Below are 14,647 nucleotides of genomic sequence, written 5' to 3' on the forward strand. Positions count from 1 at the left end.
AATAAATAGTTGATTTTGAGGTCCTACCCTATTTGTGTACTGTAGGTCGGATCCAAAAAGTGGATTGTAGATACAGAGATCAGCTTTCTCCAGTGCCATCATTTTGCTTTTAATCTCTAGAGCATTGTACCCCACATGTAATGTATGTTCACATTGATCCACTTCATTGGCATAAACAGGGTTTGCAACACATGACTTGATTCTGTCAAGAGGACATGGCCTAAAAAGACCTGGAATCGCATTGGAAATGGTGTGCTGCTCTGCCAACCACCTGTTTAGGCAGAGATTTAAAAGAAAAAAAATGTTTTAAGTGAACAATTTTCAAAACGTTTTATCACCTATTAATTTTTTTCTGATTACCTGAACACTTACCCGAGACATTCCTAATGCGCTACTGTTGCATAAAACCCAACCACTTTCTATTACTTTGCCCAAGTGTCTTTTATTTATTTTTAATTATTTTTAATTTTTAATTTTTTAAAGCATATGTACAAATAATAATAAACGACAAACTGGTTATAGAGTTCTTACATAGAGAGAAACTAATAGAGAGAAAGCAAAGAAAAAAGAGAATTACAAATAAAGATTATGGGGATAGATCCGGGAGTTAATGAGTTGTACATCCAACCCTAAACTCAAGTTTTAACTTTAGTTTTAAATTTTAGTTTTGTGACAAACCCATTTACTTTTTTTTTAAATTCAATAAATGGAGACCATATTTTAAAAAATAGATCTGGTTTGTCAATTAAGGCAAACCTTATTTTTTCCAAATGCAAGGTCTCGGTCATTTCCGTAATCCACATTTTAATTGTGGGGGTTACTGTTTTTTCCCAAAATTTAAGTATTATTTTTTTCGCAGTTATTAAACTGTAGTCAAGAAAGCGTCTCTGACTTAGCGTAAAGTTTGTAATGTGTTCTGATAATCCTAAAATTATTAAAGTGTCTTTTATTTTGATATGAAATATTTAGAAATATAAAGGCAGAATATTTTTTGGTGAGAGTTTGGTAGGTGCCAGAGAGATCCTTTTTGTGGATCACTGCAGGTACAGCAAGTAATTAGGAAGGCAAATCTCAGATTTGCCTTTATTGCAAGAAGTTTAATACTAGGATAGAGATACATTGCTCCCAATTATATCGAGCACCACTGAAGGAATATGGTGTTCAGATCAGGTCTTCCTATCTAAAGTAGTATAAACTTTATACTTGTATATTCAGGAGGATATTCTCATAGATTTAAGGTGAGGGGGAAAGATTTAATGGGAACCTGAGAGATAACATTTTCACACATGGGTGATGGGTGTATGGAACGAGTTGCTGAACCCCCCCCCCCAACCCCAGATTCAATCACTCACTTACACACAAGGGGCAGTTTACAGTGACCATACCCCTTACCATATATCAGATATACCATAGATAGATGCTAATCAGTTCAAACTAAAATACAATACAATAGATAGAACAATGGGGAAGGTACAGAGTGAAGAATATAGTTGTCAGCATGGTAACGCATCAGTTCCTTAGATAAAGTCCAATGTCTTAAGTTGAATCGAAAAGTACTCTAGCTTCTGGAAGGACTGTTCAGAAGCCTGATAACAGAGGGGAAGAAGCTGTTCCTGAGTTTGGTAATGTGCCCTTTCAAGCTTCTGCACCTACTGCCAGACAGGAGCAGGGAGAAGGAGGAATGATCGGAGTGGAATAAGTCTTTGATCATGTTGGTTGCTTTTCCGAGGCAGCAAGAAGTGCAGATGGCGTCAATGTGGGAACTCTGGTCTGTGTAATTGACCAGACTACAACTACAACTACAACACTGGCGGTTGGAGGAAACCCAGATGGTACGGGGAGAATATACAGACTTCACACAGGCAGCACCTGAAATCAGGATTAAACCCAGGTCATCGAAGCTGTGAGGCAGTTTTCCCAGATGCACCAAGGATTATGGCCTCAAAACAAACAATTAGAATTCATGTTCCTTCTCAGTCCTTTCTCTAGTTTATTTTTCAATCGTTCATTGTTGAGATGTCCAAATGTTCCTATTATTTCAATGCAAGCAGTATTACAGGTGAAACAAATGAATTTAAGAGTCTGGATTAGTGTGTGCAAATGTGACATTTCCAAAAATCAGAAAGGTGCTAGCACTGTGATGGCATTATCAATTATCATTATCAATTATGAAACAACTTCAGACCAATCTCCAATCTACCCTTTCTGTCCAAAGTTTTGGAACGCGCTGTAGCTTCTCAACTCAAATACCACCTCTCTACCAATAACCTGTATGAAACTTTCCAATCCGGATTCCGCTCCAACCACAGTACTGAAACTGCGCTCCTCAAAATCACCAACGACCTTTTCCTCTCCTCTGACGCTGGCAACCTCAACATCCTCATCCTACTTGACCTCAGCGCCGCCTTTGACACCATAAATCACTCCATTCTCCTCACCCGACTTGAAACCTCCTTAAACATCACCGGCACAGCCCTATCCTGGATCAAATCTTACCTCTCCGACAGGCACCAGTTCATCTCCATTAACAACTGTAAATCCCCCACCGCTCCCCTCCCCCAAGGTGTCCCCCAAAGCTCAGTCCTTGGCCCCCTCCTCTTCATCCTCTACCTGTTCCCCCTTGGTCAATTAATCCGCCGTCATGGTCTCAACTTCCACTGCTTCGCCGATGATATCCAGCTCCTCATCTCCACCAAGTCAATCTCCACCACCACACACTCTACACTGACAAACTGCATCACTGAAATAAAATCTTGGCTTCAATCAAATTTCCTCAAACTCAACTGCAACAAATCCGAAATCATCATCATTGGTCCAAAAACACTCACCAAATCCACCCAAAACTTAATCCTCAATATTGATGGTCTCCCAGTATCCACCTCCCCTCATATCCGGAATCTTGGAATCATCTTTGATCAAACCCTCTCCTTCGACAAACACATCAAACACATCACAAAGACAGCCTTCTTCCACCTCAAAAACATCGCCCGTCTCCGTCCATCCCTCTCCTCCACAGCTGCAGAAACCCTCATCCACGCCTTCATCACCTCCCGTCTGGACTACTGCAACAGCCTCCTCTATGGCTCACCCTCAAAAATCATCAGTAAACTTCAATGCATTCAAAACTCCGCTGCCCGTCTACTCACCCACTCCCCGATCCGTGACCATATCACCCCCGTCCTTTACAAGCTCCACTGGCTCCCCATCCCCCAGAGAATCCAGTACAAAATCCTCCTCATGACCTACAAAGCCCTCCATAACCTGGCCCCATCCTACCTGACTGACCTCCTCCACAGACACACACCCACCTGCACCCTCCGCTCTGCTGCTGCCAACCTCCTGTCCCCCCCCATCCGGACCAAACTCAGATCCTGGGGGGACAGGGCTTTCTCCATCGCTGCTCCCACCCTCTGGAACTCACTACCCCAAACCGTCAGAGACTCCTCCTCACTCACCACATTCAAAACATCACTGAAGTCTCACCTGTTCAGCACTGCCTTCAACCACTGACCGTCACCTCACCTTCTGTCTCCATTTTCTGTTCGTTTACTTATTTATCTATTTATTTTCTTCTCTATGTTCTAGTAATCCCTGTAAAGCGTCTTTGAGTGTTTGAAAAGCGCTATATAAATGTAATGCATTATTATTATTATTATTATTGTTTATAGGTCTCCAAATAGCCAATGGGAGGTAGAGGATCAAATATGTGGGCCCATTATGGAAAGATGTAAAAGTGACAAAGTTATTGTAGTGGATAACATTAATTTCAAAATATTGACTGGAATTTCCTTAATTCAATTCTTGAAGTGGCAATGTTTAAGAGGTGTTTTTGACAGACAGGGAATTGAGTATTGTTGTTTACTAGTTGAGGGGAGGAAAGTTATTATTGCAATGAGAGTTGGTCAGATTTTCTTACACTTTTCTTATTCACATTTTCAAGATGAGGTTTGTTATTAGGAATATCTAAATATTATGCAATTTTCATCACTTATGATTGCACGTTATGTGATAGGAAATTAATTATTTGAGGAAGAGTAACACAGAATTTGTCTCATACACCTTTAATTCCGTTTCACAATAGTATAGTCAAAGGTCCATTCATTACAAATTGCAGAACATTATGCTATTTTACCAATTCCGACCACTTTTGCAGATAAATAAATAATGAATAATTCATAGATTTCTTACTTGTCCAATGCCATCAACATTTTTGCACTGAAGGTAGAAAAATGATTACTGGTTTCACTACACACACGCATAATATCCTGGAAACAGTAAAAACCTGGCACTCCAAGGATATAGGATATCTTGCTGTTTTCTGCATATAATAGAAGCAATAGATAAACATCTGGCATTTTATTAACTTTTATTCATGGATAACAGATCAGTAAATGTAATTCAGTCATGAATACAAAATGGTTCAATCTAACTGGTCTTGTGCACACTGATATGCTTTTGAACTGAAAACTGCATTATACATTATGATTAGATATTATAACTATCACTTCCTAATAGAAAGATTTTTACTGTCGTGTGTCACAAAAAACAACTCAAATTATCAGAAGGGAAAAGCAAACCACTAGAGGAACTATAGCTGGGCCCCATACCAGAAGGGCATTTTGGCTTGGGAGGGAATGTAGGGAGCAAGGGCATGGGATGCATTTGATTATTTAAGTCATCAATATTAAGTCCTTAATATTTCAGCATCAACTTGGCTGAATGACAATTTACTCCGCATCTGCACCCGGGATGAGATGTTTCACACTAGGGCATCAGAGATGGCGTCATTCTTCAGGATACGCCGCATCTACACCCCTGATGAGGTGTTTCACACTAGGGCATCAGAGGTGTCCTCATTCTTCAGGAAACGGGGCTTCCCCTCTCCCATTATAGATGAGGCTCTCACTAGGGTCTCTTCTACATCCCGCAGCTCCGCTCTTGCTCCCCCTCCCCCCATTCGTAACAAGGACAGAATCCCCTTCGTTCTCACCTTCCACCCCATCAGCCAGTGTACCCTCCAAATCATCCTCCAACATTTCCGTCACCTACAACCGGACCCCACTACTGGCCACATCTTCCCATCCCCTCCCCTTTCTGCGTTCTGCAGAGACCGTTCCCTCCGTGACTCGCTGGTCCACTCGTCCCTTCCTACCCAAACCACCCCAACACGGGCACTTTCCCCAGCAACCGCAGGAGATGCAACACCTGTCCCCTTACCTCCCCCCTCAACTCTATCCAAGGACCCAAACTGTCTTTCCAGGTGAGACAGAGGTTCACCTGTACCTCCTCCAACCTCATCTACGGTGACGCAGCGGTAGAGTTGCTGCCTTACAGCGAATGCAGTTCCGGAGACTCAGGTTCGATCCTGACTACGGGTGCTGTACTGTACGGAGTTTGTACGTTCTCCCCGTGACCTGCGTGGGTTTTCTCCGAGATCTTCGGTTTCCTCCCACACTCCAAAGACGTACAGGTTTGTAGGTTAATTGGCTGGGCAAATGTAAAAATTGTCCCTAGTGTGTGTAGGATAGTGTTAATGTGCGGGGATCGCTGGGCGGCGCGGACCCGGTGGGCTGAAGGGCCTGTTTCCTAGCTGTATCTCTAAATCTAAAAATCTAAAAATCTAAATCTATTGTATCCGCTGCTCTAGATGTCAACTTCTTTACATCGGCGAAACCAAACGCAGGCTCGGCGATCGTTTCGCTCAACACCTTCAGTCCGCCTTAATCAACCTGATCTCCCGGTGGCTGAGCACTTCAACTCCCCCTCCCACTCCCAGTCTGACCTTTCTGTCATGGGCCTCCTCCAGTGCCATTGTGAGGCCCACCGGAAATTGGAGGAACAGCACCTCATATTTTGCTTGGGCAGTTTGCAGCCCAGCGATATGAACATTGACTTCTCCAACTTTAGATAGTTCCTCTGTCCCTCTATTCCCCACTCCTTCCCAGTTCTCCCTCTAACTTCCTGTCTCCACCTATGTCCTTCCTTTCTCCCGTCCCCGACATCAGTCTGAAGAAGAGTCTCGTCCCGAAACGTCACCCATTCCTTCTCTCCTGAGATGCTGCCTGACCTGCTGAGTTACTCCAGCATTTTGTAAATAAATACCTTCAATTTATACCAGCATCTGCAGTTATTTTCTTACAATAAATAAATAGTAATTATTTTTGAATGTGAAGATTCAAGTGGAAGAATACAATGTTTTAAAAATCACAGCCAGGTCTTTCAGAAGTATTCAGAACAGTTTGGAACAGTTAGCAAATGCTAATTTTTAATACTATGTAGATAGATTTTTTTTTGTCAAAGGATCAGGGTATATGGAGTTAGGTCACATGCCAGCCATGATTTCAACGAGTGGCTAGACAGGCTCAAGGTATTAAATGGCCATTTCCAAAGAAGAAGAATTTTTGTTATTCATCTATTCCTCTTCAATAACAAATTTATTTTTAGTTAAGAGTCAATCATCAGTAACCTGCTTCCTTGCTCGGAGATGTACAATAGTCTGAACACATCAACTGAAATTTTAGTTTTGAGTTTTAGTTTTAGAGACAGCGCGGAAACAAGCCCTTCGCCCCACCGAGTCCGTGCCGACCAGCGATCCCCACACATTAACACTATCCTACATACACTAGGGACAATTTAGACATACACCAAACCAATTAACCTACATACCTGTACGTCTTTGGAGTGTGGGAGGAAACCGTAGATCTCGGAGAAAACCCACGCGGTCACGTAGTCAGGATTAAATCCGGGTCTCCACCGTGCCACCTTAATTTTTTCTGTACTTAATTCAAAACCACTGCTTAGAAAGGTAACTAGCTCTTCATGACTGGTTACATAATCTTGCCCATGAACAATTATAATCCAATGTTTCCTTTTATCAAAATGTAGTATATAGTCTCTCAATATTTATTATAGATTTTATTAAATGTATCATGCATAATAGATTGCAGTAACAGGATCGTTCTGAGTCAGCATGGATTTACGAAGGGGAAATCATGCTTGACTAATCTTCTGGAATTTTTTGAGGATGTAACTAGGAAAATGGACAATGGAGAGCCAGTCGATGTAGTGTACCTGGACTTTCAGAAAGCCTTTGATAAGGTCCCACATAGGAGATTAGTGGGCAAAATTAGGGCACATGGTATTAGGGGTAGGGTACTGACATGGCTAGAAAATTGGTTGGCAGACAGGAAAAAAGAGTAAGGATTAACGGGTCCCTTTCAGAATGGCAGGCAGTGACTAGTGGGGTACCGCAAGGCTCGGTGCTGGGACCACAGCTATTTACAATATCCATTAATTACTTAGATGAAGGGATTAAAAGTAACATTAGCAAATTTGCAGATGACACAAAGCTGGGTGGCAGTGTGAACTGTGAGGAGGATGCTATGAGGATACAGGGTGACTTGGACAGGTTGTGTGAGTGGGCAGATGCATGGCAGATGCAGTTTAATGTGGATAAATGTGAGGTTATCCACTTTGGTGGAAAGAACAGGAAGGCAGATTATTATCTGAATGGTGTCAAGTTAGGAAAAGGGGAAGTACAAAGAGATCTGGGTGTCCTTGTTCATCAGTCACTGAATGTAAGCATGCAGGTATAGCAGGCAGTGAAGAAAGCTAATGGCATGTTGGCAAGAGGAGTTGAGTATAGAAGCAAAGAGGTCCTTCTGCAGTTGTACAGGGCCCTAGTGAGATCACACCTGGAGTATTGTGTGCAGTTTTGGTCTCCAAATTTGAGGAAGGACATTCTTGCTATTGAGGGAGTGCAGCGTAGGTTCACTAGGTTAATTCCCAGAATTGCGGGACTGTCATATGTTGAAAGACTGGAACGACTGGGCTTGTACACACTGGAATTTAGAAGGATGAGAGGGGATCTTATTGAAACATATAAGATTATTAAGGGATTGGACACGCTAGAGGCAGGAAACATGTTCCCAATGTTGGGGGAGTCCAGAACCAGGGGCCATAGTTTAAGAATAAGAGGTAGGCCATTTAGAACGGAGATGAGGAAAAACGTTTTCACTCAGAGAGTTGTAAATCTGTGGAATTCTCTGCCTCCGTAGGCAGTGGAGGCCAATTCTCTGGATGCTTTCAAGAGAGAGTTAGATAGAGCTCTTAATGATAGCAGAGTCAGGGGGTATGTGGAGAGGGTAGGAACAGGGTACTGATTGTGGATGATCAGCCATGATCACATTGAATTGCGGTGCTGGCTCGAAGGGCCGAATGGCCTACTCCTGCACCTATTGTCTATTGTCATAATGTGTTAATTCTCTCATATTCCCATACATGTGCGTCTGATATACATTATTGCTGTCAGTAAAATAGTTATGCTACTTCATTTCTTCTAGTTTATATAATAAAATACATTCAAACAGATTTTGACAATGTGGCGTTACCTTTGATTGCTGCTGGCACAACATAAAGTGAAGCTACTTTGCAAAGATTCTCTCCATGAATAGGGAATTCTTTGATCCGAACCACACGTTTACCTTACAACAAAGAATCACAATTTAAGAATAAGTTATTGGCATATCTATTGAAATATTGAAGATGTTCTACTTTCATCTACTTTCACATTGTTGTCACATTTTTGGCTCAAGTGATCTACATACACAAACTTGTCCTGGTGCAACAACATTATTTGGCCACTTGATGGTATTGTGCACAGTGTCCAAACATCTGCAAAGTATTTAGATACAGATCAACTTCTATTGTTCAACTGATGGGCAACCTTTTTTTTAAGCTAAGTTAAGGTTCATTTTCTTTTGAAAAAAAATGTATTGTGTCCCACAGAGTGGCTTGCATTGGTGGAAATTCGAAAAAAAGGTTTGGCTTATATGTTTTCCAATCAGTAAAACTGATTGTTTCATTAATTCAAATAAGTCAAATTTTTTCTTGGTGTGAAAAAAAAATTCTTGGGGCATTTTCTGGTTGGCTGCCAATGAATAGAGGTATTCCGCAGGGGGTCGTACTGGGCCCGTTACTCTTCACATTGTATATCAATGATTTGAACGAGGGAATTAAAACTTTGTGGCCAAGTTTGTGGATCTTACGAAGATAGGTGGAGGGGCAAGTAGCATGGAGAAAGCAGGGACTCTGCAGAAGGACTTGGACTGGTTGGGAGAGTGGGCAAAGAAGCGGCTGATGGAATGCAGCAAAGCAATATGGAGCCATGCATTTTGGTAGTAGGAATAAAGGCTAAGACTATTTTCTAAATGGGGAGAGGATTCAGAAATCGGAGGTGCAAAGGGACTTGGAAGTGCTGGTGCAGGATTCCCAAAAAGATAATTTGCAAGTAGAATAAGGAAGTAAGGAAGGCCAATGTAATGTCAGCATTTACTTTGAGAGAACTAGCATATAAAAACAGGGATGTAATGCTGTGGCTTTATAAGGGCTGGTCAGACCCCATTTGGATTATTGTGAGCAATTCTGGGCCCCATAATCTGAGGAAGGATGTGCTAACGTTGGAGATGGTCCAGAGGAGGTTTATGAGAATGATTCCGGGAATGATTGGGTTAACATATGATGACTTTTGACGGAACCCAAACACTACTCGCTGGAGTTTAGAAGGATGAGAGGGGACCTAATTGAAACTTGCTAAATAGTGAAAGACCTGGATAGAGTGGATGTGAAGATGATTCCACCAGAGGGCATAACCTCAGAATAAAAGGATGTACCTTTAGAAAGGAGAGGGAGAGGAATTTCTTTAGTCAAGGGTGGAATGCATTGCCACAGATGGCTGTGCAAGCCAAGCCATTGGGTGTTTTAAAGGTGGAGATTAACAGATACTTGATTAGTAAGAGTGCACGTGTTATGGGGAGAAGGCAGGGGAATGGGGTTTAGAAGGAAAGAAACATCAGCCATGATTGAATGGCAGAGTAGACTCGATGGGCCAAATGGCCTATTTCTGCTCCTATGATTTATGAAACTTTCCATTTGTGGACCTGTGAATAACAAAGCCGAGACACTTCTTCTTTCGTATGTCAACTACAACAATCAAAGGTGGCAATTGGTGCTTCAAAGTACCGTAGTTGACGCTTTGCTGCAAATTTTGCCAGTTCCGTAGAACTACCCAGGGTGGACGAGGAGGACGTAAAGCAGCTCCCACCCCAGCCGAGACACTGGGAGTGGGGAAGCCCAAGACATATTTTGAGGAATTTTAACCCAATTAGCTGTTACGATTTATGATGCATTATCTGAAGGACAATGGAAGCAAATTCAGTGGGAAATTTTGAATGATTTGGATATTTACATATTTAAGTTGTGAAAGGTGCACATATGGGACGGTGATAGTTTTCAGTAAGCTTGAACAGACACGGAGCAAAATGTCTTTTCACGGTGTATAATTCCATGAATGTATAGTCAAGCAAATGAACTCCTTACCAAAAGTTTACCCTGACAATTAAAGGTAAATACTCAGTCAGTTTAGAAGAAAACATAAGTGATCTCAGAAAGAGCGTGAAATCAATTTGTCATCACTGACAATGGCAGAAGGTAGCCTCACTGCCTACTGTACCACAAGTTTCTAAATGAGCATTTTTAAGTAATGCAGCTTATGTGCAAAACAAATTATTATCTATATGTACAGTTTATAGGTATTGCATATATAAAAATCAACTGAATTTAAAATTAAGTACACAGGTACATGAAATGTGTGCATAACAAAAAATATCAATTAGCTTAGCCTCAAGGATTTTGATGCAAATTTCCATTAGATGTCTTCAACCTGAAATATTAACTGCTTCTCTTTTTACAAATTCTGCCTGACCTGCTCAGTGTTTCCATTTAAAAAACAATTAATTACTGCTGCTCTTTCATGCTGGTTTTCAGTGACATTTGAGATAACTACTCAATAGAACACATTTAAAAAGAATGTTCTGGGGCTAAAAGGACAAGTCTGATGCTCTCAATTCCAATAGATTGTTTCTTGGGTGACTCAATAAAAGAACGTGAAAATGTTTGACCCTTTACTTTGTTAACACAAAACAAATTAATTCCTAAGGATTTGGTCATACTAGAATAAATTAAATTCATAACAATTACTCTCTCTCATACACTTTCTCCAATACTGTAATTGAGCTCAGCACAACAGCAAGGATATTTTGTTCTCCAGACAAAGCCGCCCTCTTTCACAATGTTAAAGCTTTATTCTACATTTAAATGGGGTACAGAGGGAGATTACATTTCAAAGAAGTGGTGCAAGCCAGAAAAGGCAAATGACTTTCTTAAATTCTGTAGAAGATGATAATACTATGAAATAACATTGAAAATTAAAGCATGGGAGAGAATCCAGAGGAAGGATTCTGTGAGAGAATGCAAATTATTAACAAAAACTTGAAGGGCTGAACTTATTTTTATGGAGAAAAGATGACAAATCGAAGATGTCTCTCTTTTAGACAATCCTTCGGAGTCAAGGATGCCTTACTTCCACCACCTTCTTTGGGTCCTGAATGACAAATGAGTCCTCTGCAGGAGTAGCAAACTTTGCTATGGTGATGCATGGGAATTTGCTTGGAGTGAGTAGTTGGATGGTTTATATTGTTCTACACAGCCTTTGCTGTCTATTATTGACATTCACATGCTCCCAGAGAAACTAAAAGTGCTTGGTGTCTTCCCAGATACATCTCTGACAATTCAACAAAACCAACACGTCTTTCGGATGTGGCAGGAAAATAGTACACATGGTCACATGGAGAATGTGTAAACACCACAGTAAGAGCACCAGGGGTCAGATCAAACCTGGCCTGTGAGCCAACAGCACCATTATGCCACCATTGGAGATAAACCCACTCCATAACAAAGTCAATGCTATGAACAAATGCATGACCTGAGCCAACACAACGACAGAACATAAGAAATAGACAGGTATCTCAGAATCAGACAGAGACACATTTATAGACACAAAGTGCTGGAGTAACTCAGTGGGTCAAGCAGCATCTCTGTAGAAAAAGGATGGGTGACTTTTTGGGTCAGAACTCTTCTTCAGGCTTCTCAGGTTAGTCTGAGACACTCAGTTTAGTTTAGATTATTATTGTCACGTGTGCCAAGGTAAAAGCTTTTGTTTGCATGCTATCTAGTCATGAAAAGACAATACACAATTACAATCAAGCAATCCACCATGTAGAGATAAAGGATAAAGGAGAAGGATTCCTTCTCTCCCGAGATGCTGCCCGACCTGCTGAGTTACTCCAGCACTTTGTGAATAAATACCTTCGATTTGTACCAGCATCTGCAGTTATTTTCTTATATTATAAGAATAAAGGGTATAACATTTAATGCAATTATGAAAGATAGTTCAAAGGTTCCCCAATTAGGTAGATGGGCAGTCAGGATTGCACTCCAACTGATGAGAGAACAATTCAATTGTCTGGTAACAGGTGGGAAGATGGCCTTGTGGCCGAAGATGAAGCAAATATCTCTGCAAGGGCCTCTGCATTTTCTTCTCTCGCTTCCCACATGGTCTATCGATGCGTTTTGTCAAGCCCTGGGGATTTATCCACCTTAATGTGCTTTAAAACTGGCAATACCTCTTTAGTTCTAAGTAATTTCAAGTAACAATCAACACAAGATACTATAAAGGAAGGAAAAGGAATAAACTAGGACATATAAATAAACTGCTGGAGGAACTCAGTGGACTTGTATTGACCTTAGGATATCTCCAAAATGCTTCAAAGCCAATGAAGCTATGATCAGTAAAATTAATTTTGCAGGCTAATTTGTCCTAGATTACTGCAATAAATAAAATTAATTTCAATTGATCTTCTGAAAGTATAAAATCATAAGTACTAACTTAAAAATGAATACATAATACAAATAATTATTGGCATAAATTCCACCCTACTTCCCAAACAAATGGCTTCCATGATCAAGGATAGTGGGTACTTGAAGACCATCGTCTCTAAATTCAACTCTTAGGTTAGACTGTCTTGTCAACTGGAAATCGATCACTATCCCTTCATAGTTCTGGTCAAAATCACAGAAATGCCCAGTTAATAGCTATGCAATTGGTCCATTCCCCTACTCTCTAGCCATAACAGTAGGACTCCCTTCAGTGCACAGGTTGCAGTGGTTTAAGAAGGTGCCTCATCACTACATTCGCATGGTTGAATGAATTTTGAAAACATGTCTAAACAATTAAAATGAATAGTTCAATGAGGTATTAAGCAAAATTCTACTTTCATTCTAGTATTAATGCCACAATTAAATGTTTAACATTGGTGACATCAAATTACATCCAGTACCTTTCACTAAGCATAATAAACTGGATTTCTTTTCTACCTTTAATTCCTTGATTGTTCGGAGATGTAAGCTTGGTGGCTTCAACTATGAAGTCGAGTATGTCTTGTCCTTTATTTTCATCTCTTTTCAGTTTTGTTTGCAACAAAACTTTCTTCCTCTTTTTTTCATTGCCTTCATTTTGTAACTCTAGCAACAGAATCTTGACAAAAACAAATGAACTAAATGTGAAACAATATATGTGATATGTCACATTTGTACAAACATATTAAGTATTTTCAAAATTCTGCCTTTCAGAGGAACATCACTGCACCAAGAGGTGTATAAAATTGTAAAAAAAACAATTCAGCTAGTCTACAAAATGCTGGAGTAACTCAGCTGGTCAGGCAGCATCTCAGGAGAGAAGGAATGGGTGACGTTTCAAGTCGAGACCCTTCTTCAGTCTGAAACGTCACCCATTACTTCTCTCCTGAGATGCTGCCTGACCCGCTGAGTTACTCCAGCATTTCATGTCTACCTTCGATTTAAACCAGCATCTGCAGTTTTTTTCCTACACATTCAGCTAGTCCATGTGACTGCAGATAGAATGCTCCTTATTAAATATTTTTGGTTTGTTCATTGATATTTGCAGCATATCCTTGTTTGCCACACAAGATGTTTCGGGAGTCCTAGTAGAATCTTTGCAAAAAGGAGTCAGTTGCAATTCTATGCCGGGAACAACATAAACTCCTGCCCTCCGCTGGCAGCAATAAAACTATTGAAGTGGTCTCATACCCTTGGAGCACAGTGCGGACGGATGCATTAAGGCAACAAGGCATGCCTGCAAGATTGATGATGGCCGGGTCAGGGTGAGTGTGGCAGTAGTCAGCACTAGGATACGAGGTTAGAGCCACAGGCTGGCTGGCTCAATGAATGCAGCCAATGCTTGGGACAGGCAGACCTAATCCACATTTTGACATCCAGCACTGTTTCTTTTGTTACCTCCTGCTGAACGTGATGAAAGCTGGTGTTCTTGCTCCATTTGTTTGGCTGTGCAGTACAGATATTTCTTGCTACATTTGACTGGCTGTCCAGTAGATATTTCTCAAATGAAAAGCTTAGTTCAGTTTAGTTTATTGTCACGTGTACCGAGGTACAGAGAAAAGCTTTTGTTGCGTCCTAACCAGTCAGCGGAAAGACAACACATGCTTACAATCGAGCTATATACAGTGTATAGATACATGATAATGGAATAATGTTTAGTGCAAGATAAAGCCAGTAACGTCCAATCAAAGATGGTCCGAGGGTCACCAATGAGGTAAATAGTAGTTCAGGACTGCTCTCTAGCTGTGGTGATCACTGACCATAATATCTGGTCTGGGGAGAACTGGCTAGGATGCAGCCCTGAGCTCCACATCTCAGGACCGAGCAGCAGCAT

At 41.0% G+C, this 14,647-nt stretch overlaps 1 protein-coding gene across 1 annotated transcript in view; it reads right to left on the reverse strand.

The window, feature by feature from the left end:
* The window catches only part of krit1 (KRIT1 ankyrin repeat containing), a 46,111-nt gene that overhangs the window by 19,015 nt on the left and 12,449 nt on the right, over window positions 1–14,647 (reverse strand). The window contains exons 3-6 of the mRNA XM_078417525.1: window positions 13,273–13,432; window positions 8,391–8,483; window positions 4,189–4,318; window positions 28–271 (exon numbers count right to left, since the gene is read on the reverse strand). Coding sequence (XP_078273651.1) covers window positions 28–271; window positions 4,189–4,318; window positions 8,391–8,483; window positions 13,273–13,432 — 627 coding nt within the window. The remainder of the gene's footprint in view (window positions 1–27; window positions 272–4,188; window positions 4,319–8,390; window positions 8,484–13,272; window positions 13,433–14,647) is intronic.

The sequence above is a fragment of the Rhinoraja longicauda genome, chromosome 2 (genome assembly GCF_053455715.1).
Source record: "Rhinoraja longicauda isolate Sanriku21f chromosome 2, sRhiLon1.1, whole genome shotgun sequence".
NCBI lineage: Eukaryota > Metazoa > Chordata > Chondrichthyes > Rajiformes > Arhynchobatidae > Rhinoraja > Rhinoraja longicauda.